This window comes from Papio anubis, chromosome 2 (assembly GCF_008728515.1).
Source record: "Papio anubis isolate 15944 chromosome 2, Panubis1.0, whole genome shotgun sequence".
NCBI lineage: Eukaryota > Metazoa > Chordata > Mammalia > Primates > Cercopithecidae > Papio > Papio anubis.
In genome coordinates this window covers 111305060-111331472 of record NC_044977.1, presented here as the reverse complement: position 1 = coordinate 111331472, position 26413 = coordinate 111305060, and the positions used below count along the sequence as shown (strand labels likewise).

General features: G+C 39.2%; 1 protein-coding gene across 3 annotated transcripts; it reads left to right on the top strand.

Annotated features, from left to right (window-relative positions):
- Positions 1-625: 625 nt before the first annotated feature.
- ACTL6A (actin like 6A) lies at positions 626-26254 on the top strand. Of its 3 annotated transcripts, none has more exons than XM_003894798.3 (14): positions 626-856; positions 7962-8038; positions 8205-8379; positions 12613-12713; positions 13619-13716; positions 15449-15543; positions 15847-15953; positions 16047-16136; positions 20010-20071; positions 20269-20383; positions 20513-20593; positions 22614-22709; positions 24668-24754; positions 25772-26254. In XM_003894798.3, the coding sequence occupies exons 1-14, from the start codon at positions 832-834 to the stop codon at positions 25850-25852; spliced, it is 1290 nt and encodes a 429-aa protein (XP_003894847.1). In that variant the 5' UTR covers positions 626-831; the 3' UTR covers positions 25853-26254. The 3 variants fall into 3 exon arrangements, with proteins under 3 accessions (XP_003894847.1, XP_009199585.1, XP_009199586.1); XM_009201321.4 differs by lacking the exon at positions 626-856 and adding an exon at positions 1212-1380; XM_009201322.4 differs by lacking the exon at positions 626-856 and adding an exon at positions 1438-1896.
- Positions 26255-26413: the final 159 nt, after the last annotated feature.

The window sequence follows — 26413 nt, the reverse complement described above, 5'->3', positions numbered from 1 at the left end:
ACACGCGTGAGCCACCACACCCGGCCTGAAATTTTTTTTTTTTTTTTTTTTTTAAGAAATTGATTTTTTAAATCGTTTTTAAAGCGCTACCTAGGTTTAGCTGGGATAATGCATCATTTCATTCTTCTTTTACTTATTAATAACCATTTTAAAAATTGCAAGATCCTATCAATTTGTCTGATTTACTGATTCCCCTATCCCAAAGTGGAGCGCAAAATTTTTATTTCTTCAACCTAAAAGTTAGTTTAAAATACTTTTTCTGAAGAAAAAAAGAAAGAAATCCGCATTGCCCACAGTCACTGGACAGGAATCTCAGCGTGGAGACACACGTTCAATTTCCAGAAGTCTACCTTCCCCTACCCAGGTTCCCGCCGCTCCTCAGCGCCCAGCCGCACCTCTTACGCCCCTCCCATGCTTCCCTCCAGCCTTCCTCCTTCTTCTCCACTGCCTCCGCCCACTCTCTCGCCCACCCGGGAAGCTCCGCCCGCTTCAGCTCCGCAACCCAACTCCTTCTGTCCGGCTGTCGCTTTCCTCTTTCCCCGCCCCCATGGCTGCCTTCGATTGGCTAAACCTGCTGGGCCACGGCGGGGATGCGGCGCAGCCGCATTCTGATTGGCTGAACGTAGGCCTGGACCCTCGTGATTGGCTGATAGGAGGAGACAGCAAGTGTAGCTGAGCTCCGGGGTGTGTGGACGCCGCTTTGTTGCCTGAGGGGGGTGGCGGTGGAAGTTAAGGGAGTCAGGGGCTATCGCTTCTCGGGACTCGCAGTCGCGGCCACTGCAGTCACTTCTCCAGTTAGCCCTTAGGGTAGGGGTCGCGCCGGCAGCAGCCATGAGCGGCGGCGTGTACGGGGGAGGTGAGTGAGTGCGGCCGGAGGAGAGAGCGCGCGTTTTCGGCGTGTGGGGTTTGTAACCGCCGCTCCCAGCCCTCCCCTCTTCGGCGTTCCCTTCCGGTTTCCCCCTCTCGGGACCCCGGCCTCCCCGCCCCGTCCCCGCCCCACGCTCTGCCCGCCCCCGGAGCCCACCAGGCTCGGCCAGCGCCTCGGGCGCCCTGGAGTGGCGGCTCTCTGTGGCCGGTTCCTGCCTCTGCCCCCGGAGAAGCAGGGTTTTGGGATGCACGCTCGTTTCTCTAGAGAGCCTCGGGGCTGGGCGGGAAGCTCAGTCCAGCCGGCCGCCGGGCCCCGGCTTGCGTTACCGCCCCAGGGTCGCATCTCCACGAGTGCCTCCTGGACTCGGCTGTGTCGGGGCGCATGTGCTCGCGCCTAAACTTGGAAGGTCCCGGCGGTTTGCAAGCGTGGACGGAGGGTTCCCAGAGCGTCTCATAGGTGGCAAAGCGAGCCTCAAGCCGTAGAACTGACTAGGGAAGCGGCGGCCACTTAGGGTACTGCCTCCTCCCTGTCTGTGCCCCATGCGCGAGCTGCCTCACCTTTCAGTAACTCCTGCCTGTTTGTTGGCTGCGGAGTCTCCAGAGTGACTCGTGGGCGGGTCTGTTTGAGATTAATTCAGGAGCACGTGTAGTTTAAGGATGCCCAGAAAGTTTGCCGGGGGTCCTAGGCGTCTTGTTTTTTCACTTATCCTTGATTAGACTGTGGTGTGGCAGAAAGATTACCAGGTGCGGGGGGTTACGTACCTGAGTTGAAATATCCGCCTCACTGTTGAGCGCTTTGGTCTTGGGCAATTTACATAACTTTCCAACTTCAGGCCTCATTTGTGGAATAATTCCTAGCCGATGGGGATGGGCGTGAAGGTTAAATGAAATAATGCTACATTTGCCACTTAAAGTCTGGTCCATGGACCAGCAGTGTCAGCATCACCTGCAAGCCTGTTAGAAATGCAGAATCTCACGCGTCATTCAAAATCTACTGATTTAGAGCCTCCATTTTTGCAAGATCTGCAGGTGAATCAAAACACTGATACATATAATTAATGTTTTGGGTTGTGTTTGATGAGTTAGAGACCCAGAAAACAAATCCAGACTATTGCTATTGTTGCTGTGTCTAGTAGTGATGCTGTTTCTATAAAGGATGTCATTTTACAGGTAAGATACAACAAAAATAAGATTTTTCCTTCATGTTCCCCAAGAAAATCACATCACCCCTAAACTTGGAAGGAGAAAAACATTTAAATCCTCAAAAAAGAAAAAAAGCCTTTTTAGTAGAATAGAGGTTCAATTCTTTTTTTTTTTTTTTTTGAGACGGAGTCTCGCTCTGTCGCCCGGGCTGGAGTGGGCTGGAGTGCAGTGGCCGGGTTTACGTCATTCTCCTGCCTCAGCCTCCCGAGTAGCTGGGACTACAGGCGCCCGCCACCTCGCCCGGCTAGTTTTTCTGTATTTTTTAGTAGAGACGGGGTTTCACCGTGTTAGCTAGGATGGCCTCGATCTCCTGACCTCTTGATCCGCCCGTCTCGGCCTCCCAAAGTGCTGAGATTACAGGCTTGAGCCCCGGCGCCCGGCCGAGGTTCAATTCTTGAGGATTTTTATACACTAGAAATTGCATCCTAGGTTTTAAACATCCAGAACTCTGTGGTTCTTTCTACTAAGCCTCCTGCCTCCCATTGCCACTCTCCTACTTAGGGTTCATGGGGCTTGATTTTTAATGAAGCAGGGTACAGGAATTAGATGTATCTCCCATCCTGAAAAAGGAACAGATGTAAAATTCTAAGAATTTAGAGTCTTAAATTAAACTTCCACCATATCCAGTTTACTAATTAGGGCAGGAAAATGAGCTGATATGTTGGATTTTTTTCTATTTCACAAAAATGTTTTTTGAGCACTATGTGGCAGGTATAGGCTGTTGTCATCAAGAAGTTCAGTCTTGTAGATGAATCCGTTAGGTAAATAGACACCATATTTCACCGATTCTTAATTGTACATTTTTCCCACATTTAAACAGCTGAAGTTGGAATATGTCTTTTTATTGTTTGTTTGTTTTTAATAGAGACGGGTCTTGAACTCCTGAGCTCAGGCAGTCCTCCTGCCTCAGCCTCCCAAAGTGCTAGGATTACAGGTTTGAGCCACTGCCCCCAGCCAGAATATGTCTGAGTAGTGCTGGCCTGGCAGAGTTTTAATTGCCATATTATTTTCTTAGTGATGCCGGAAATAGTGGTGCATCATGTGGTTGATAGCATCTTATATTGATCAGAAATGGTAACTGTAATTCAATGAGAGCTGTTCATTGATAACAATATGTAGAAGGGGCCAGGTGCGGTGGCTCACACCTGTAATCCCAACAACTTGGGAGGCTGAGGCGGGCGGATCACTTGAGGCCAGGAGTTCAAGATCAACCTGGCCAACATGACAAAACCCTGTCTCTACTAAAAATACAAAAATTAGCCAGGCATGGTGGCACATGCCTGGAGTCCCAGCTACTGGGGAGGCTGAGGCACAAGAATCACTTGAACCCGGAACTGCACTCCAGCCTGGGTGACAGAGCAGGACTGTATCCTAAAAAAACAAAAACAAACATATATATATTTATATATATATTTATATATGTTATATATAATATATATAATTATATATATAATTTTTATGTTATATATTTATGTTATATATATTTATATGTTATATATTTATGTATGTTATATATATTTACATATGTTATATATATATAGTGCAAAGGTAGTTCAGAGAATAAAGTTATTGATTCCATGTGGTGGAGTCAAGGGACTTTACAATAGAGGTAATGGGGATGATGGAGGAGGAGTGGAAAGGGACAACATATGCAAAGGTTAGCTGAGAGTATGTGGTGTGTTCAGGAGATGACATATTACCCAGTAAGTCAGTGTATGAGGCAGGAAGTGAGACTGCTACCAGATACTGCTACGCCTTGAATTTCAACTGGCTAGAGTGATTTAAATTTTATCAAATTCAATGATGAGAAACCACGGAATGATTCACCCCCTTATTTTTGTTGAAGGATTTATGTACCAAAATAATGACAGTTACAAAATTGAAAGATCACAGTGCAGCAGTTGGAAGGGTAGATTTAAGAGGCAAAGAGGTGGAGGCACGGTATCTGTAGGGAATTGTAGTTTCCCTGTTGAGATAAGAGCTTGATTGAAGGCAGGGGCAATGGTATTTAAAAGGAGGGGATTTGAGAAATACTTAGCAGAAATATTTGGCAGAACTTGAAAGATGGAGGTGTTCACAACAACTCTCAGCTTTTTGCCAATGTGGACTGTGGTCAGCAATGTGTTAGGCAATGCTGAGATGAGCAGTGCTTCAGATGTGTTGAATTTGAGATACCCATGAGACATCAGATACAATTATGTTGTTGTACAGTAAAAAGTTCAGGATATGGATCTAGACATTGGTTAGAGCTGAGACAGAGAGAGAGAGAGAGAGAGAGTTTTGAGATTGGAATTACCAGTATTTAGGTAGAAGTTGAAGCTATAGGAGTACAGTATATTATCCAGGAAAGGGTAAATTAGGGAAGGGGCTCCTAACATGGGGTTTGTGGCCTTCCCAAAGTTTTCATGGTAGAACCATATTTTATTATAATTGGTTTCTCTTATAAACATTTAAAAACATTCTAAGAAGGGATTCATAATTTCCTAAACTGTGTGTATTAGTTTGTAGGTTGCCATAATAAAGTACCACAGTCTGTGTGGCTTAAACAACAGAAATTAGTTTTCTCACAGTTGTGGAGGCTAGAGGTAGATCTTAGTGTCAGCAGAGTTGGTTTCTTCTGAGGTCTCTCTCTGTGCGTAGATGGCTATCTCCTCCCTCTGTCTTCACATGGCCTTCCCTCTGTACAAGTCCAAGTCTGAATTTTCTGTGTTTTTGTTTTTGTTGTTGTTGTTGTTGTTTGTTTTTTGAGATGGAGACTTGCTCTGTCACCCAGGCTGGAGTGCAGTGGCACAATTTCAGCTCATTGCAGCCTCCGCCTCCTGGGTTCAAGCAATTCTCCTGCCTCAGCCTCCCGAGTAGCTGGGACTACAGGTGCACACCGCCATGCCTGGCTAATTTTTTGTATTTTGGGTAGAGTTGGGGTTTCACCATGTTGGCTAGGATGGTCTTGATCTCCTGTTCCGCCCGCTTGCCTCCCAAAGTGCTGGGATTACAGGTGTGAGCCACCATACCCAGCCCGAATTTTCTCTTAAAAACATCAGTTATACTGGATTAGGACCCAATCTAATGATTTCATTTTAACTTAATTACTTCAGAGATTCTGGTTTCACTGGGCATGGTAGCTGACATCTATAATCCCAGCACTTTGGGAGGCCAAGGTGAGTGGATCACCTGAGGTGTGGAGTTTGAGGCCAGCCTGGCCAACATGGTGAAACCCAGTGTCTACTAAAAATATAAAACCTAGCCAGGCTTGGTGGCCAGCAGATGTAATCCCAGCTACTCAGGAGGCTGAGGCAGAAGAATCTCTTGAACCCAGGAGGCGGAGGTTGCAGTCAGCTGAGATTGTGCCATTGCACTCCAGCCTGGGCGGCAGGAACGAAACTCTCTCTCAAAACATAAAATAAAATAAAATAAAATAAAAGTACAGAATAAAGACTCTGGTTTCAAGTACAGTCACATTCTGAGGTACTAGGGGTTAGGATTTTGACATAGGAATTTTAGAGACACAATTCAGTCCACAACACTGTCACAAGGGTCCATAACACAGAACAGGTTAAGGGTTCCTAGTGCAGGGCAAAAGATAAATCCTTGAGGAACAGAAGTTGAAATTTTTGGTTAACTATACAATTAATTCATTTAATTAGGATATCTCTTTACCCAGCATTCTGGTTAATAAAAGTATTAAATGTTATCAACTCCTGTTCATTGCTATACTTACCATTTGTACTCAAGTTTAGGTGCTGTGGTGAAAACAAATACAGTGTTCTCCTTTTAAGGATCCCCTAGTTTCTGACAAAATAATTTGGACCAGAGAATTTTACAGGGTTGTGTTAATTATCTTGAGAAATGTAACAAATACATAAACTTTCTTTTATATTAGAAATTTAAATGTGTCTTTGTTTTATTTGAGTAAAAACGAAAGGCTGGATGCGGTGGCTCACACCTATAATCCCAGCACTTTGAGAGGCCAAGGCAGGTGGATCACGAGGTCAGGAGTTTGAGACCAGCCTGGCCAATATGATGAAACCCCATCTCTACTAAAAATACAAAGATTAGCTGGGCGTGGTGGTGCACATCTGTAGTCCCAGCTGCTCGGGAGGCTGAGGCAGGAGAATCAGTTGAACCCGGGAGGTGGGGGTTGCAGTGAGCCGAGATCACACCACTGCACTCCAGTCTGGGTGACACATCAAGACTGCGAGTCCAAAAAAAAAAAAAAAATCATTCTGCAAAGATACTATCTCTTAACTGATATTTGCAAAGTAATGGGTTTACTTTTAAAATTTTTAAGAAGTTTTTGAAATATTTTAAGCATACTAAAAATATATAAACATAAAAAATATATAAATATATGTTTGTATGTGATATTACGGTAATATTACTATAAGTTTGTATGTAATACAATACTATATTCACCAGTGAGATTAAATAGATGTCATATTTTGCCATATTAATACCTCAGATATTTTAAGAATAAAAATGTTAATTGATACAGATTTCCTCTCTCCCACTTCTTCAGTTCAGGTAACCACTGAACTGAAGTTGGTATGTAACATTCCCAGACCCCATGCGTATTTTCTTTTCTTTCTTTTTTTTTTTTTTTTTTGAGGGGTGTGTGTGTGTGTGTGTGTACATATATAGTTTTTTGGTAACTAGCTTTTAAAACTAAGCGTTCTTTTAGATTTATTGATGCTGACATATGTAGATCTAGAGTGTTCATTTGAACTGCTGTACAGGATTCCATTGTATGAATATACTATTGCTTATCTATTTCACTACTGAGAGACCGTTAGATTATTTCTGCCTTTTCCTATGGCAAGCAGTGTGTCAATTATAATAGCAGCTTACATTTAGTGTGTGAGTTTTCTAAGACTTCATATACATGAAAGTATTTAATACGTTTAATCATTAGCGCATCCTGTGAGGTAAGAGCTATTATGTATATTTTACATGTTAGGAAACTGAAGCAGAGAGGTTAATAAATTGCTCAGTTCTTGTAGCTGTTGAACATTCTTGTACATGTCTCCTTGCAACCTGTATGAGAGAGTGTCTCCAGAATAAATAAGTGTAATTCTATGTATGCACAATTTCAACTTTAGTAGATGTAACTAAATTGCCCATAGTGGTTGTCCCACTTTGGATAATAAATTATAGAATCACCCTAGTTGATGGTGGAGGGAGGTTACTGGTATATTTATTAGCCTGATTCATTCACCTCAGGGTAATCTATGGCTAACTGCATCCCCTCTACTAAAAGTCACAGCTCCTATCAGGTAGCCCTCCTCATACAACTTTCTCTCCAGATTCTGATAACAGTAATTTCTTCTTGTTTCTTCAGTTTGAAGAATGGCAATGGATCCATTATTATTAGTTATCATTATAGTACTGGGGTACTGTACTGTTCCTTCTGGTTGTCTGTATTTCACCTATATCTTTGCAAATAATTCCCTTTAATAAGTAAACTCAAATTACCCAGTTTTAGTGTACCATTTCTTAACTGATTGAACCTCTACTGAAATACGGTGTATGACTTGTTATATTTTAATTAAATGATTCTTTAAGGTGTATTTGAAACTAGGTTCAAGTGAATAATAATATGAATATAATTGGGTTGAGTGCAGTGGCTCATGCCTGCAGCACTTGGGGATGCTGAGGCAGAGAATTGCTTGAGCCCTGGAGTTTGAGTCCAGCCTGGGCAACATAGTGAGACCTTATCTCTACAAAAAAATTTTTAAAATTTGCTGGGCGTGCTGGCATGCATTTGTAGCCCCAGCTACTTGGAAGATGAGGCAGGAGGATTGCTTGAGCCTAGGAGATTGAGGCTGCAGTGAGCTGTGATTTTCATGTGATACTTCTGCAAGCTGTTAATGCTAATTATCTTTTAATCTTTTCAGATGAAGTTGGAGCCCTTGTTTTTGACATTGGATCCTATACTGTGAGAGCTGGTTATGCTGGTGAGGACTGCCCCAAGGTAAGTGTAAAGTTAGAGTTAATTGGATATGTAGAGCTATTCATGTAAATTAAAGTCATGCAGAAATTCTAATTTAAAACAAAATATAATAAAATACATTAGTTGGGGGAAAAATGCCTCCTTGATAAAAGGTGAAACTTGTGTATCATATTTCTGACTCTTACAGGTGGATTTTCCTACAGCTATTGGTATGGTGGTAGAAAGAGATGACGGAAGCACATTAATGGAAATAGATGGCGATAAAGGCAAACAAGGCGGTCCCACCTACTACATAGATACTAATGCTCTGCGTGTTCCAAGGGAGAATATGGAGGCCATTTCACCTCTAAAAAATGGGATGGGTAAGATGTTTTCCCCATGGAATTGATTATAGAGTATACATGTTACAGTTTACATATAAAGTAGTAGCTTCCTATAAGTTGAACATCAGCCATGGTTTTTTTTTGTTTTTTGTTTTGTTTTTATTCCACAAACTGATTTCAGACACTGAGAATATAAAGATACATAAGAAATGTTCCTTTTCCTTAAAAGCTTAGTTAGGAGAAATAGATGTATGTATATATACAAATAATGGTACACTGTGATAAGTGCTACAATATAGGTATATGCAATGAGCAATGGGATTAGAGAGGAGAGGTATTTTACTCTAGTGTTGGGAGTCAGTGATGGTTTTCACAAAGGAGGTAACTTGTGATGAATCTTGATCAATGAATAAGAATTAGTCTGGCTGAAAATTGACAAATGGGATCTAATTAAACTAAGGAGCTTCTGCACAACAAAAGAAACTACCATCAGAGTGAACAGGCAACCTACAGAATGGGAGAAAATTTTTGCAATCTACCCATCTGACAAAGGGCTAATATCCAGAACCTACAAAGAACTCAAATTTACAAGAAAAAAACAAGCAACCCCATCGAAAAGTGGGCAAAGGATATGAACAGACAGTTCTCAAAAGAAGACATTCATACAGCCAACAGACACATGAAAAAATGCTCATCATCACTGGCCATCAGAGAAATGCAAATCAAAACCACAATGAGATACCATCTCACACCAGTTAGAATGGCAATCATTAAAAAGTCAGGAAACAACAGGTGCTGGAGAGGATGTGGAGAAATAGGAACACTTTTACACTGTTGGTGGGATTGTAAACTAGTTCAACCATTATGGAAAACAGTATGGCAATTCCTCAAGGATCTAGAACTAGAAGTACCATATGACCCAGCCATCCCATTACTGGGTATATACCCAAAGGATTATAAGTCATGCTGCTATAAAGACACATGCACATGTATGTTTATTGCAGCATTATTCACAATAGCAAAGACTTGGAATCAACCCAAATGTCCATCAGTGACAGACTGGATTAAGAAAATGTGGCACATATACACCATGGAATACTATGCAGCCATAAAAAAGGATGAGTTTGTGTCCTTTGTAGAGACATGGATGCAGCTGGAAACCATCATTCTCAGCAAACTATCACAAGAACAGAAAACCAAACACCGCATGTTCTCACTCATAGGTGGGAACTGAACAATGAGAACACTTGGACTCGGGAAGGGGAACATCACATACCGGGGCCTATCACGGGGAGAGGGGAGGGGGGAGGGATTGCATTGGGAGTTATACCTGATGTAAATGATGAGTTGATGGGTGCTGACGAGTTGATGGGTGCAGCACGCCAACATGGCACAAGTATACATATGTAACAAACGTGCACATTATCCACATGTACCCTAGAACTTAAGGTATAATTAAAAAAAAAAAAAAAAAGAGTCTGGCTGACAAAGCTGGGTAAAGCAGAGGGACCAGCATGTGTGAAGGGATGGAATTGTGAAAGAAGCTTATGTGCTTAAAAATGTAATACAATTAAGTATGCTTGCAGCATTGGGCTCATTAGGGTCAGTAGCAGGAAAGGTAGGCAGGGAGCAGTCATAAAAGGGCTTGTAAACCATCCCAGGGTTGTATTAAGCTAGTTACTGAAGGATAACCCCAAAGGAATTTAAACAGATGTGATATGCTCGTATTTGCCAGCTGGAAAGATTAATAGTAATATGTAGTCTAGATTGGAAGGAGACACTAGAGACGGAGCTCAATAAGGGAGGTAAGAGTCCAGATGAGAAATGAAAAAGGTTTAAACTCTTATATAACGCTGGTAGAGATTCTGAAGGGACTTTCAGGGTAACCAGGAAACAAATGGTACTAAACGATCGAGGGAGTGAAAGCAAGAGAGAAGTTGAGAAAGTTTCCTAGATTTTTGGTTGGAGTAACTCTGAACAGAGAGTACCATGCATTGAGATAGGAATAGAAAGGGAAGAAGCAAGTTTTATGGTTTTAAAAGGCATGGTTGGCCATGCGCGGTGGCTTGCGTCTGTATAATCCCAGCACTTTGGGAGGCTGAGACTGCGGGTGGATTGCTTGAGTCTAGGAGTTCAAGACCAGCCTGGGCAACATGGTGAAACCCCATCTCTACTAAAAATACAAAAATTTGCCAGGTGTGGTGATACATACCACCTGTAATCCCAGCTACTCAGGAGGCTAAGGCATGAGAATCACTTGAACCCAGGATGCAGAGGTTGCAACTGAGATCCCATGACTGCACTTCAACCTGGGTAACAGACCGAAATTCTGTCTCAAAAAAAAGAAAGAAAAAGAAAAAAGCGAGGTTATCAGGGATACTCCAAATCACTCTCAGGTTCAGTTACTCACCAGCAAGACTCCCTCACAGGACTCAGCATATGGTTGTATTCACAGCTAAGATTTATTGTACTGAAGATTCAGATTCAAAACAAAATCGACAAAGGGAAAAGGGACAGGGGATGATGAAGTCCAGATGCAAGCTTCGGAGAGTTTTCTCACAGTGGAGTCACACAGGATGTGCTTAATCCCTCCATCAACAAGTTACAACCTGTGTTATCTTCCAGGAGAACTCTGAAACTCAGTACCCAAGGATTTTACAGAGGGCTGGTTATGTAGGTACCATCTACCTGGCATGTAACAAAATTTTAGATTCTCAGAAGGAAAGCAAGTGTTCAGAACCAACCACATTGTACAAACAGTGTAGGTATAGCGAGCTACTTTTGCCATTTAGGGACAAGTTTTATATGAACATAGGGAACTGTTTGCCAATCGTGTTTCCAGACACCAGCTAAGAGTGAGCCTTACAAGCAGGCCTTTCTCAGGCTTGCGGTGTTAACTCTTTCATGTAGAGTAAGTAAATGGGTTCACTAAGTTAAAAGTGCTTAGAACATCCAGGTGACAATTCTGTAAACAGGGGAATAAAAGATTATAAGAAAGATTTTAAGACATGGAGTTGCGTTTTATTACTCTGAAAAAATTTGGAATATGGGAAGAGGATTGAAGATGGAGTTCTTAGTAAAAAACGTGTATATTTTAACCAATAGAGAATAAAAGGTACCCTTGAAGGAGAATGAAAGGGAACAATTAGGGATGTAGGAAAAAATTCAAGGGAAGAATAAAAGAAAAAGTTTCTGGAACATAAAATTCCATTTATTCTCAGTGTTTTCCGCTGTGACATTGAAAGCTTTACACTAAGAAAGAAGTTAAAAAAATCCAGGTGGGCCTGTGGAAATATATAATTAATGACATTTTTTCTTTGGGCTGCAGTAGAAAAGTTTGTAAACTCTTGTGAAGGCAATACTGTTATAATTTAGAGAAGTCAGATGAGATTAAAAATGTTAAGTGTCCATGAATTTGCCTAGTAGAAGGTCATTCGTGACTGGGGGCGGTGGCTCACACCTGTAATCCCAGCACTTTGGAGGCCGAGGTGGGTGGATCACCTGAGGTCAGGAGATAGAGACCAGCCTAGTCAACATGGTGAAACCCTGTCTCTACTAAAAATGCAAAAATTAGTTGGGCATGGTGGCGGGCACCTGTAATCCCAGCTACTTGGGAGCCTGAGGCAGGAGAATTGCTTGACCCCAGAAAGCAGAGGTTGCAGTGAACCGAGATTGCGCCATTGTACTCCAGTCTGGGCGACAGAGTGAGACTCTATCTCAAAAAAAAGAAGGTCATTAATGACTTATGTCAGTAGTTTTAATGGAATGTTTAGGTGGAAGCCAAATTGAAGACAGATGTTCTTCTTTGAATTTTTAACATGTCTTTTAGTCTTTTTCCAAATAGATTGTAAGCTTTTTTGAGTGTTGGGTCTAGACCGTACAAATCTTTGTTGTTTTTTTTTTTTTAAACCCAGCAGTAGTATCATTTAGAAGGCCATATAATTCTTCTGTACTTCCTGTTATTCTGATCACATTCTGGGCCTCTAATAAGTATTTATTGAATTGAATAACATTTACTTGGTATTTTAGGTCTGTTAGATTAATTACATTTGGGATAGGTCTGGGGGCTGGAGGGACCAAAAAGAAGTTCTATATATCTAGAAGACAAAGGTAATCTTTATATAAAGTACTGTGGTATGAAGTTGATCTGTAAAATTAGTAGGTTCTGTATAATACGGTATTAATTGTTAAGTCACAGAAACAATTTCTCAAAATATGTTGTATTCATCTTCAACTATGCATTGTTTCCAAGTTACTAATCTTATATTCTAGTTGAAGACTGGGATAGTTTCCAGGCTATTTTGGATCATACCTACAAAATGCATGTCAAATCAGAAGCCAGCCTCCATCCTGTTCTCATGTCAGAGGCACCGGTGAGATAAACATTTTCTTTTTCATGTTTCTGTAGTTGTTGTTTTTTTTTTCTTTTTTCCTTTAGTTTTCTACTCATTTGATGACTATTTTTCTGTAAAGAGGCATAGAAATTCATATTTTGAATTTGAAAATTAGGGAAAAAGATTAATTTTTTAATACTATTGTAACTTTCATTTTACTATTCTGATAAAATATGCAGAGAACGACAAAACACACTAATGAATTCTTGTGGTTATTTATGTATTTCTAGGGATTTAACATTTTATTTCCTAGGACTGCTTCCCATTTTGAATTACGAATCATTTCTTGTGCCCCAAGGGCAGCATATATCTACTTTATTCAAGTTTCCAAGAGAGAATTGAGATGTTGAACAAGGGCTGGAAATTTCTGGACCAAAGTCTCTTGTGAAATACATTTGGTACATAGACAGAAACGACCCAGAAAGCAAGCATAATGGTCATAAATTATCAGTATCTTATTGTTGCTAACTTATAGTTTCTTTTATGAATACCATCTATAAGTGGGAGAATTTGGTGGTCTAAAATTCATACTTAGGATTTGGATTGACCATATTTACTCTTTAGATTTAATAATATGTTTATAAGAATACTGATTTCCTCATATGTGGAAAAGTCTGTAATTCTAGAATTTATAGAAGCAATTTTATTATTAAAGAATTTTAATTCTTATCTGATTGATTTGTTAAATTTAATCTACATCTAAAGAAATATAGAGGTTTTGTTTTTATTTTTGTGAGATATTATTATGAAAGATTATTTCCCATGGTATTTTTTGCTGTTCTTACTGTTTTATTTCTTTGTTAATATAGTGCTAGATTTTATCTGGAGATAAATCAACTTTTTAATTCTTAATAACTTGCATTTCTTTTTCCCCTCTTCTCAAGTGGAATACTAGAGCAAAGAGAGAGAAACTGACAGAGTTAATGTTTGAACACTACAACATCCCTGCATTCTTCCTTTGCAAAACTGCAGTTTTGACGGCGTATCCTTGAAAGAGTAATACCTTTCCTCTTGAAGTGTATACCATACTACTGAATGTGATAACTCTGGCAGAAGACATAAGCCAATTATTGCTTGTTCAGAAGTTGTTTTTTTCTCTTTTCTCTTGCTTTTTAGCTATTCATCTTTTGGTGTTTCTCATTAGAACTGATGATACACTAGAAAGTATGAGGGAAATAAAGTAACACTCAAATTCTGAGTGTTAAGACGTTTTTGTTTTTAAGAAGGTGCATGTGGATAGAAGGCAATATTTTAACCAGTTGGCTTAGATGAAATGAAAGATTGCCATTTTCTCCCTCCCTTCCAATATCACAGAAAACTGGAAATTGGCTGTAAATTCATTCCCCTTCAAATTTAGTCAGTCATCAAGTCCCACCTATTCTTTCCTGCTATTTGTTTCTCTCTTTCCCACTGCCACAGCATTAGGTGGAAGCTATTTCCAGGATTACTGAAGCACATCCTCTTGTCTGCCCATTCTTTACACTGTTGATCTAATAATCTTTCTATTTTTATTTATTTATTTATTTGGTAGAGATGGAGTTTCACCATGTTGCCCAGGCTGCTCTCTAACTCCTGGACTCAAGCGATCTGCTTGCCTCAGTCTCCCAAAGTGCTGGGATTACAGGCATGAGCCACCATGCCCAGCCTCTCATAATCTTTCTAAAGTGCTAGTCTGCTTTAAGCTAGAATCATCTTCTACATTTCTTCCTTTTACTTTCAGACCGTACTGAGGTGCTTGCAGTTCTCTGACCTCGCTGTGTTCTCTTGCCTCCTGGTCTTCCCACATGCTCCTACTCTTGCCCATATTCCCTTCCCCATAATTAACAATTGGATATCCCAGGAATAGGTTTCTCTTTTACACCACCACCTTCCCTGGGACATCGTGAGCTTTTCTTTTTACAGCTTTATTGATCATCTACTTCACTAAACAGGATAACCTTCAGGGAAAAGGCAGTTTTGGTGCACCATTGTGTGTCTACTGTGTTAAAGGAATTTTAGTGCCAGGTGAGCAGCCTCCCTCTTTCCTCCCTCCCTCCTTATTAAGCACCAGACTTAGTAGACACCTAATAGACGCTCAGTAAATATTTGATGGATGAGTGAATGCCCCTACTCCTAAACTTCAGTTTAGTATATTCAGGTAGTATAGGCCTTCTGCAGCACAGAATGTGGAAAATGGGATCTGCCAATATTCACCAACTGTGGAATTCACCTGGCATAGTTTTCCCGCCCATTGAGTTAGAGGAGATAGGAACTGCCATATGGCTTTGCCAAACTGCTGAAACAGCTCTTCTTCAATGCTATGTGAGAATGGTTATAGTCCCTAGCTCAGTTGTCACAACCTCCCACTGTTCTTACCAAGTTTCTGTACATTTTGTTAAATAAATGCATCTCAGTTTGTTGTAAGCGCTTTGATCAGTCTCCAGAGACTTTCAATGATTATGTTAATTTTGACCAGCTTAATAGTAGCTGTTTCTAGGATAAAGGTTTCCCTGAGTTCCTGATACCTCCATTCTAGAATTCCTGCCTCTTGCTATTTGTTCTTAAGCCATAAATATTATTTTATACCAATTTTTATCCCTGGATTCACTGTAATACATTTTTAACTATGAGATAGATGGTTAAGAAATAGTTTCTGAAATACAAGAGCCTGCCCTTTACAATAAACATTATTTTAGCGGCCTTGATACTTTCTTTTCCTTAATGTTTTAAACTAGATTTGCTAATGGTCGTTCTACTGGGCTGATTTTGGACAGTGGAGCCACTCATACCACTGCAATTCCAGTCCACGATGGCTATGTCCTTCAACAAGGTAAATGTATTTAACCAGGATACACTGAGATGATTTTAGGTGTTATGAGGACGCACATAATGAAATAAAATGATGAGTAGCACTTTTAAAGCATATCAGTTTCTGAATAAGATCATTTTTAAGTATGTTAAAAATCTTTAGTATATAATGTGTATTTAAAACTGATGCATTGCTTTATTTATGTGTTGAAGGATAGTTCATTTACCTGAAAAAGTTACTCATATAAATACACCCGTAGGGGAAATTCGTTCTAGGAAGTTTGGACTTAACTGCTCTCTTAGCCTTGTCTCATCTGTTTCATAGGCATTGTGAAATCCCCTCTTGCTGGAGACTTTATTACTATGCAATGCAGAGAACTCTTCCAAGAAATGAATATTGAATTGGTTCCTCCATATATGATTGCATCAAAAGTAAGTATTGAATTTTCTTTCTAGAACTTACCTCTAGCTCCCCCACCCCTATGAAATGAACTCCATTAACCTAGCATCTCTTGGTACTCTCAGGAAGCTGTTCGTGAAGGATCTCCAGCAAACTGGAAAAGAAAAGAGAAGTTGCCTCAGGTTACAAGGTCTTGGCACAATTATATGTGTAATGTAAGTAACCCTCATTCTCTTTACAAAAATGTTATAGGCTTTTTGCGTGAGTGTTAAAAAAAAAGTTATATATAGGCTGTAAATCCTTGAGTAAAATATGAGCACTTTATATTTTCAAGCTCTTTTTTTAAATTACTAAATATATTTTGAAGATTAAATAGAGCATGATCTCAGGATTACACTCTATATTTTTAATGATACTTTACTAACAAAAGAGCTTTGCTGTGAGAGGCATGCTTTTCATATTTGCCAAACAAATGTCTTTGCAAATCACTACATATTCACTTGGATTACTATGGTGAGACCTGGAAGGAATTTTGGTTTTATGCTATTCTGAACATTTTTGACTGAGAAAATGGTTTTAGGTTTTGGAGAGGCCTACTAGTATGTCTCAGTTATGTTCTGTTTCCCAGCATCAGTCAGCCATATCAAAAATGTGTTTTTGTTCAGAACAAGGAACCCATGAGAGATTCTCTACTAAAAACCCATCTCTGAACATATGGCTTACTGATGCGGAAGAGGTTAGTAAAACAACCTGACACCACAGATACACCTTAATTTCTTTTTGTTTTGTTTAAAAAAACTGTTATTTTAGGTTCAGGGGTACATGTGCAGGTTTGTGATATAGGTAAACTCGTATCACGGAAGTTTGTTGTACAGATTATTGTCCCCCAGGTACTAAGCCTAGTACCCAATAGTTATTTTTTCTGCTCCATTCCCTCGTCCCTCAGGGAGGCCCCACTGTCTGTTGTTCCCTTCTTTGTGTCCATGTGTTCTCATCATCTAGCTCCCACTTGTGAGACCGTGCTGTGTTTGGTTTTCTGCTCCTGCATTAGTTTGCTAAGGATAATGGCCTCTAGCTCCATCCCTGTTCAGACATGATCTCATTCTTTGTTTTTTTTTTTTTTTCACTGTGGTCTGTATATACCACATTTTCTTAATCCAGTCTTCCACTGATGGGCATTTAAGTTGATTCCATGTCTCTGCTATTGTGAATAGTGGTGCAGTGAACATATGCATACATGTGTCTTTATGATACAGTGCTTTATATTCTTTTGGGTATATACCCAGTAATGAAATTGCCGGGTCAAATGGTAGTACTGGGCCAGGCATGGTGGCTCACGCTTGTAATTTGAGAGGCTGAGGTGGGTGGATCCCTTGAGCTCAGGAGTTAGAGACCAGCCTGGGAATCATGGCAAAACCCTGTCTCTACAAAAACAGAAAAATTAGCTAAGTGGGGCCAGGTGCGATGGCTCACTCCTGTAATTCCAGCACTTTGGGAGTCCGAGGCGGGTGGATCACCTGAGGTCAGGAGTTCGAGACCAGTCTGGCCAACATGGTGAAATCCCGTCTCTAAAAATATTAAAAAATTAGCTGAGTGTGGAGATGGGCACCTGTAATCCCAGCTACTTGGGAGGCTGAGGCAGGAGAATTGCTTAAACCCAGGAGATGGATGTTGCAGTGAGCTAACATGGTGCCACTGCACTCCTGCCTGGGTGACAGAGTGAGACTCCATCTCAAAAAAAAGAAAAAGAAAAATTAGCTAAGTGTAGGGGTGTGCACCTTTAGTCCCAGCTACGTGGGAGACTGAGGTGGGAAAATCACCTGAGCCCTGGGAGGTCGAGTCTGCAGTGACCCGTGAGTGTACCAGTGCCCTCTAGCCTGGGTAACAGAGTGAGAACCCACCTCAAAAAAGAAAAAAAAAAACAAATGGTAGTTCTGTTTTTAGCTCTTTGAGGAATTGCCACACGGCTTTCAACAATAGTTGAACTAATTTACATTCTCACCAAAAGTGAATAAACTTTCATTTTTCTCTGCAGCCTTGTCAGCAGCATCTGTTATTTATTTATTTTTTTCGAGACAGAGTCTTGCTTTGTTGCCCAGGCTGGTGCGCAGTGGTGCAATCTCGGCTCACTGCAACCTCCGTCTCCCGGGTTCAAGTGATTCTCCTACCTCAGCCTCCCGAGTAGCTGCAACTACAGGCGCGTGCCACCACGCCCGGCTAATTTTTGTATTCTTAGTTGGCCAAGGTGGTCTCGAACCCTTGACCTCATGATCTACCTGCCCCAGCCTCCCAAAGTGCTAGGATTACAGGTGTAAGCCACCGTGCCCAGCCCTATTTTTTTACTTTTTTTATAATAAATAATAGCCATTCTGACTGGTGTGAGATGGTGTATCATTGTGGTTTTGATTTTCATTTATCTGATGGTCAGTGATAGTGATCTTTTTTTCATATGCTGTTGACCGCATATATGTTTTCTTTTGAAGTGTCTGTTAATGTCCTTTGCCCACTTTTTAATGAGGTGGGTTTTTTTGTTTAAGTTTTTTATAGAAGCTGGATATTAGACCTTTGTTAGATACATGGTTCGCAAATATTTTCTCATTCTGTAGGTTGTTTGCTTACTCTGTTGATAGAAATTAATGTGTATCCAGCAAAAGAAACTAAGAGTAAAATTATATAAGTCATAATTACTATGAGAAGGATCACATCTAATAGGTTTTTTAAAAATTATATCATATATATTTATATAATGTATATATCGTGTGTATATATATACATATTATATATATACACACATATGTATATATACGCACACACACATATACATATACATATACATATATATATATACATATACATATATATATATATATATATTTTTTTTTTTTAAAAGACAGGGTTGGCCGGGCACGGTGGCTCACACCTGTAATCCCAGCACTTTGGGAGGCCGAGGTGGTGGATCACTTGAGGCAAGATGTTCAAGACTATCCTGGCCAACATGGTGAAACCCCGTCTTTAGTAAAAATACAAAAATTAGCTGGGTGTGGTGCTGAGTGCCTGTAATCCCAGCTCCTTGGGAGGCTGAGGCAGGAGAATTGCTTGAACATGGGAGATGGAGGTTGCGTTGAGCTGAGATTGTGCCACTGCATTCCAGCCTGGACAACAGAGCAAGACTCTGTCTAAATAAATAGAACAAGACTCTGTCTAAATAAATAAAAATAAAATAAATAAATAAATAAATACAGGGTCTCTCTCTCTCTCTCACCCAGGCTGGAGTGCAGTGGTGCAATTGTAATTCACTGCAGCCTCAAACACCTGGGCTCCCCCTGCCTCAGCCTCCTAAGTAGGGAGGACTACAGGTGCACACCACCATGCCCGGCTAATTTTTTATTTTTTATTTTTATAGAGACAGGGTCTCACTATGTTGTCCAGGCTGGTCTTGAACTCCTGGCCTCAAGCGATCCTCCTGTCTTGGCCTCTCAAAGTGCTGAGATTACAGGCATGAGCCACTGCACCCAGCTCTGACAGTTTTTGCACCTAAAGATAAAGATTTTGTGTGTGTGTACATGTAATATATGAGGAAAAATTAGGATTACTCATTTTTCCTAGATATTAGACAAGATTTTTCTAGAGGTCATGTTAGTTCATAGCATTTTATTAAACTGTTTTATACTATGTACAGTCATTAAAAGTTGCGTAAAATGTGATGTATATGCACATGTGTATATGTAGGTAATGAAATCTTGCTTCTAATCTAGCTTATTTTTAAGAAGAAAGTGGTGTTCTGAAATTGGTTTTGTTATGCAGGACTGTGGTGCAGGGGTTCCTGCACCTGCAGTTGTTTATCTCTCATCGTTTCATAACTGTTGTAACTTAAATGTGTGTAATTTAGCTTCTAATGCAAATATTTAGAATTAGGTTTCTTGATACTCAGAATTCTTGTTAGGTAGATTAATACTGTTGAAATGATTTACACATCTAGAAACATGGTCCAATTTCATTCTGAAAAGTATTTAAAATATATTATAAAAGTATAGATTACAAAGATAAATCTCAACCTTGTTTGTTAAACTTTTTTCTTTTACTCATAGTGTGTTATCCAGGATTTTCAAGCTTCGGTACTTCAAGTGTCGGATTCAACTTATGATGAACAGTATGTTTTTTTATTTAAATTGTATACTTTATAAATGAGGAAAGGATTTGTTTAGAAAACATAGAAAGTACTTAATTGAATAATGTTTAAAATATTCTCATTCCCATTTTTTTACAAGTTGATAATTCCCTAGTAGTTTATAATTTTGAAGAGAATTATTTTTGTCTTTTGTGTAATACTGTTTAACATGTTTTCAGAGTGGCTGCACAGATGCCAACTGTTCATTATGAGTTCCCCAATGGCTACAATTGTGATTTTGGTGCAGAGCGGCTAAAAATTCCAGAAGGATTATTTGACCCTTCCAATGTAAAGGTATAAAAGCTTTTCATAATTAGCCTGGCTTTTCCTATATAGGTAAAGAGCTTTTGTGGCTAAAATGTTTTGGATATGCTTTACTGTATGAAGAGCCTCCATGTGACTACTTGTTTTCTTTTGTTGTAGGGGTTATCAGGAAACACAATGTTAGGAGTCAGTCATGTTGTCACCACAAGTGTTGGGATGTGTGATATTGATATCAGACCAGTAAGTGCCAGTCTCCTGTTATGGTTTAAAGGTACCTTTTAGGGGATTGAAATGCCCCCAAATCATTGTTAGGTTGACAGTGACCTAATGGTTGTCAATGTCATTGACTTTAAAGTTCATTTTATAACAGTATCTATAAAAAGATGAAGTACTAGAAAAAGAAAAATGTGCAACTCTAGAGCTATGGTGTCCAGTTTTGTAGCTACCCTCCACATGTGGCAATTTAAATTAAAATAAGTAAAAACATAAAACTCAATTCTTCAGTTGTAATAGCCTCATTATAAATGTGGCTAGTGGCTGCTGCGTCAGACAGTGTAGATATAGAACATTTGCACCATCACAGAAAGTTCTGTAGACAATGCTGCACTAGAGATTTCCTGAAATGTGGCAAACCAAAATATGTATTGTTGGTGATTTTCTTACAGATAGTACAACTTCTACTTTTATTTTTCAGGAAGGTGTGGTTTAAATGGTATGAGTAACTTTTACATGAAGTTTATTTTAAATGATCTTCATATTTTTTGTGCTTTGTCAGGTTTTAAATACTAACTCCATATTATATACTTCACTCATTATCAGTGATAGGTTCTTGGAGACTGAACTTTAAGTGAAACAATGTACAGTAAGTCCTTGAAGGACATTGTTTCAGGAAAAAAATTGGTTTTGTTACATGTCATTTTGTTGAAAGTCAGTTTCCAAGGTCATATTGATAACATTGAGGACTGACTTTATCTTATTTAAACCTAATTCAGCTTCTCACCCACACACTGCCTAGATTTTGAATAAATTAATTTGCTTAAAGCATAGTGCTAATAGCTACTATGTTGTTCAAAAAAGGCTTTGAGTGGCTATGAAAATCATACTTTATTTTACCTTTATTTCACCTGGTAACCTGGTAGGCATGTGATGTTTCTAGGACAATAGTAATATAAGTTTGGGATGTTTTTTAGTGCAAATACAATTCCACCTTTGGGGGAAGGTAATTGAATTGAAGTATATTTATTGCAACAGTGATAACTTTGTTTTTAGTGAAATTTCTCCCTTTAACTAATGAGATACTTTTGCATTCTATTTTCTACTTCAAAACTTAGATGATTTAGACATTTGAAATACGTTTTAAAAATAGGAACTTATCCACTAAAACAGGTTGACATTTAACTTTCTGATGCATACATGCAAATTCAAAGTAAATATAAGTAGTAATTTATTTTTATTTGGGGAGGCCTTAGCATGTGTGTTTTGGAAAAGCTCCCATGTGCTTCTGATGTATATATACCTCTGCAAAAGAGAAAGGTAGCAATCATTTTGGCCAGGAATATGTTCAGTTTATCATTGTCTGTCACAATCATAAAATAATCTGTCTAATTTTGAATATCCTAACTTCCAGATGAGCATTCTTTTTCAAAATATTTGTAATTTTAATTTTTGGCTGGTGGTTGCTATTAATATTTCCAGATGACCATTCTAAGATAAAGTCATTATAGAATGTACTTCTAATTAAATATTGGCAGCTATCTGCCAAAAAAATTATGATTTTTAGAATGATTCCTTTAAGTTAGTGGTTCTTAAAACTTCATGCACATTAAAATAATCTTGGGAGTTAAAAACCATGCCTGCCAGGCACAGTGGCATGTAGTCCCAGCTACTTGGGAGCCTGAGGCAGGAGGAATGTTTGAACCCAGGAGTTTGAGGCTGTGGTACACTATGACTGTGCCTGTGAATAGCCACTGCATTCCAATGTAGGCAATATAACGAGACCCTGTCTCTAAAAGTAATCTTGCCTGGATCCCATCCCCAGACATTTTTATGTAATTGCCCCTAGGAATTTGTGTTTTAAAAGCTCCTTAGATGAGTTGAATGTATAGCTAGGATGGAGAATCAATGGATTAAGCTATTAGGTCTATATAATAGTAAAACATTTCCAAAAAATGAAAGGGAAGATTGTAGTAGCGCACATTTTTGTTGTATTTAAAACTTTTGGAAACATGTGGAACTGATTTTTCTTGTATTTTTATCCTAGGGTCTCTATGGCAGTGTAATAGTGGCAGGAGGAAACACACTAATACAGAGTTTTACTGACAGGTTGAATAGAGAGCTGTCTCAGAAAACTCCTCCAGTAAGTTCTGTTTGTTCTTTAATGGTATTCTTCAGTCATATATTTCCTCACTGATGGTGTCATTTTGTAGATAAGCATTCATTTTTCAATAGATACATGATATTTTGTATGTGCCTGGTATAGTATCACTAAAGTTAATATCCTTTAACCAAGTTTTCCTAGTTAACATCTATTAGTTTCTCTTAAATTATTTGAATCTCATTTATTAACTTAATATTTAAATATGGATAGTTTGCTAGGCACTAGTCCCTGCACACCAAGGGCTCAGTCTACTAGGATGGTTAGACATGCAGAAAATGATGACTGTAGCGTGCTAAACAATTCAGTATGTCATGGACCAGGTGCTGTCGGGAACACCAAGAAGCCACTACTTAACTCGCTAGGAGTATCAGAGAATAGCCTCATGAAGAAGCTATAGTTTGAATGAATAGTTCAACTCATTACTAATTTATGAAAGGATATCTAGATGGAGGGAATAAAACCATTTACAAAAATATTAAGAGAAGATGGGTATGTTCCAGTAATTCAAAGTAGTTGGCTTCTAGTCTTTACATAAGTGGGGAAAGCAATATGGCTAGAAAGATGGATTAGTTTCCTAGAGCTGCCATAACAAAGTACATGTTGGTGGCTTAAAACAGAAATTTATTGTCTTATAGTTCTTGAGGCTAGAAGCTTCAAGGTGTCAGTGGGGCTGTGTTGAATCTCTAGGGGAAAATACTTCCTTCTTCACAGGATAAAATCTAGCAGTGGACTGATGAGCTCATATGTTTGTTTTAGAAAGATCAGTGGGTATATTGTAATAACTTTTAAGAGAATAGAAAAACTCGGTTTGAGAAGGTAATTTATATAGTACTTCAATAACAGAATCTTTATAATCTTTTAACTTTAAATTTAAAATTTTTATTGGCTGGATGCGGTGGCTCATGCCTATAATCCCAGCACTTTGGGAGGCCGAGGCAGATGGATTACGAGGTCAGACCAGCCTGGCCAACATGGTGAAACCCCATCTCTACTAAAAATACAAAAATTAGCTGGGCCTGGTGGCGGGCATCTCTAATTCCAGCTACTCGGGCGGCTGAGGCAGGAGAATTGCTTGAACCCGGGAGTCAGAGGTTGCAGTGAGCTGAGATTGCGCCACTACACTCCAGCCTGGGTGACAGCGCGAAAGACTCCATCTCAAAAAAAAAAAACAAAAACAAAAATTAGCCGGACATGGTGGCACGTGCTTGTAATCCCAGCTACTTGGGAGGCTGAGGCAGGAGAACTGCTTGAACCCAGGAGGCCGAGGTTGCAGTGAGCCAAGATCATGCCACTGTACTCCAGTCTGGGTGACAAAGCAAGACTCTGGCTCAGGAAAAAAAAAACAAACAAAACTTCAAGTGGTTTTTTTGTAAGGTGTTCTGCACTAAATATTAAATTTTAAAACCCTTATTAGTGGTTACATATGCCTTAACAATGTCTATAAATCTGTATATTTAATAGTCTTTTAGCTTCCCATATAAAAGAATGTTTTACATATGCCACATTTCTATTATTACAAGTGATATCTAAATATATAGGCACACAGTTGACATCTGCCTTGTATTTTCTAAATTCTTGGAGATCTAGAGCATACGTGAATTATAATACTAATCATTAGATTGATTTATTGATTGATTTGAGATTCGTTATCCTATTTCAAAATTACCGTATTTTAATCAGTGTTTGAACCACAGGGAGCCATTCAGAAGTCTGTCAAAATTGAATTTCCTGGCTGGGTGCAGTGGCTCATGCATGTAATCCCAGCACTTTGGGAGGCTGAGATGGACCGATTGCTTGAATGCAAAAGTTGGAGACCAGCCTGGACAATATGGAGAGCAAGACCCTGTCTCTATTTAAAAAAAAAAAAAAAAGAAAAAAAAATTTCCTAAGTCGAGTCACAAGATTTGATTGAACTAATGCATATTCTTCTATTTCAGAGTATGCGGCTGAAATTGATTGCAAATAATACAACAGTGGAACGGAGGTTTAGCTCATGGATTGGCGGCTCCATTCTAGCCTCTTTGGTTAGTAGATGAGCTACTTTGCAAAAATGTTCTTACTGAATTATACTAAATTTAGTAAAAATACAAAAAACAATTCCAGTGCTTCATTTGTCTTTGCATTTTATAACTGTCAAATGAGCGGAGGACCTAATAGAATAACCAGTTTTATGTGTTCTGATATAACAAAATGCCTCTTTGCCTAATTAGTGGACATCTGTCAGCCTAATTTCAATGTCCTCTCTCAAACAGAGGTGGAAATATGTTAACATATGCATGCCTCTTCTAATTATACCCCCACTGGCACTGGTCAGGGCTTGTCTGGAATGTATTTAAAATCGAAACATTCCTTCTCAAGTTCTGGTCATTCCCCAGTTTACAGTGAGGTCTACAGTGAGGTCTAGGAAGTCAGGAATTGGTTCTTGGAGCAAATGGTGAAGTCATGGTGCTGTGTGTAAGATGTTTCTTGGACTACCATCTGCCTTGAATAAGGAGAAAAAAATCCTTATACTTTTCTGCATCCTGGACTTACAGCATCCTCCCCCTTTATATACTGTATATATACACACCATATATACTGTTCTGGAGTATGGTTCTGGAGGAGGACAGAAATAATCGAGTACTATTTTGGGAGGTGGGACTCTTAAATGAATTATTCAAAGTTTAGGAGTTATGAAAATAAGATATTAAAAGAAAAAAAGGCTGGTGCAGTGGTTCACACCTATAATTCCAGCACTTTAGGAGGCTGAGGCAGGAGGATCACATGTGCCCAGTAGTACAAGACCAGCCTGAGCAACATAGTGTGAGGCCCCATCTCTACAACAATTACAAATTAGGCAAGGTGGCATGCCCCTGGAGTCCCAGGCTGATGTGGGAGGATCCCTTGAACCAAGAAGTTCGAGGTTGTTATGAGCTATGATCACGCCATTGCACTCCAGCCTGGCTGACAGAGCAAGACCCTCTCTCAAAAAAATAAATTAAGAAAAGCCATTTCTAGTAAAAAGTAAGGCATAATTATATAAATTTCTTTCCATTTTACAGGGTACCTTTCAACAGATGTGGATTTCCAAGCAAGAATATGAAGAAGGAGGGAAGCAGTGTGTAGAAAGAAAATGCCCTTGAGAAAGAGTTCCCAAGCTTCTACCTTCCTTTGTCACCTTACGTTTCATAGCTTTAGTATACTCAGGAAAAGAATGACCATCTTTTGTAGAATGTTTATACATTTTTGCATATTTCAATTTCCACTTAAATTTTTTAAAGCTTTAACTGGCTCTATAAATTAAGATAAGTTTGTGCTTTCCTTGAAATGCACTTATTCTTATTACAAGCATTTTTATAATTTTGTATAAATGTCTATTTTCTCTAAATATTTTGCTTTCAGTAAAATGCTTTCCAACTCTGTTTAGTATATTAATTACCAGTGGATTGGTAGAATTGCTTTTTATTGACTAGTAAAAGTTACTGCCTATCCTTTTTACCTTAGGCTTATAGAATTAAATAAAAATTAGCCATTCCAGAAATAAATTTTGGACTGTGGTGCACTGTGACTTACTACTTTAAGGACTGAATGTATTTATCATTATTTTGAAGCAGTACCCACATCCTCTTCATATCCTATTAACAACAGAGGTAAAATTATTACTCAAATTCAGTTATTGCCTTTGCTGTGGCAGTTACCATCAC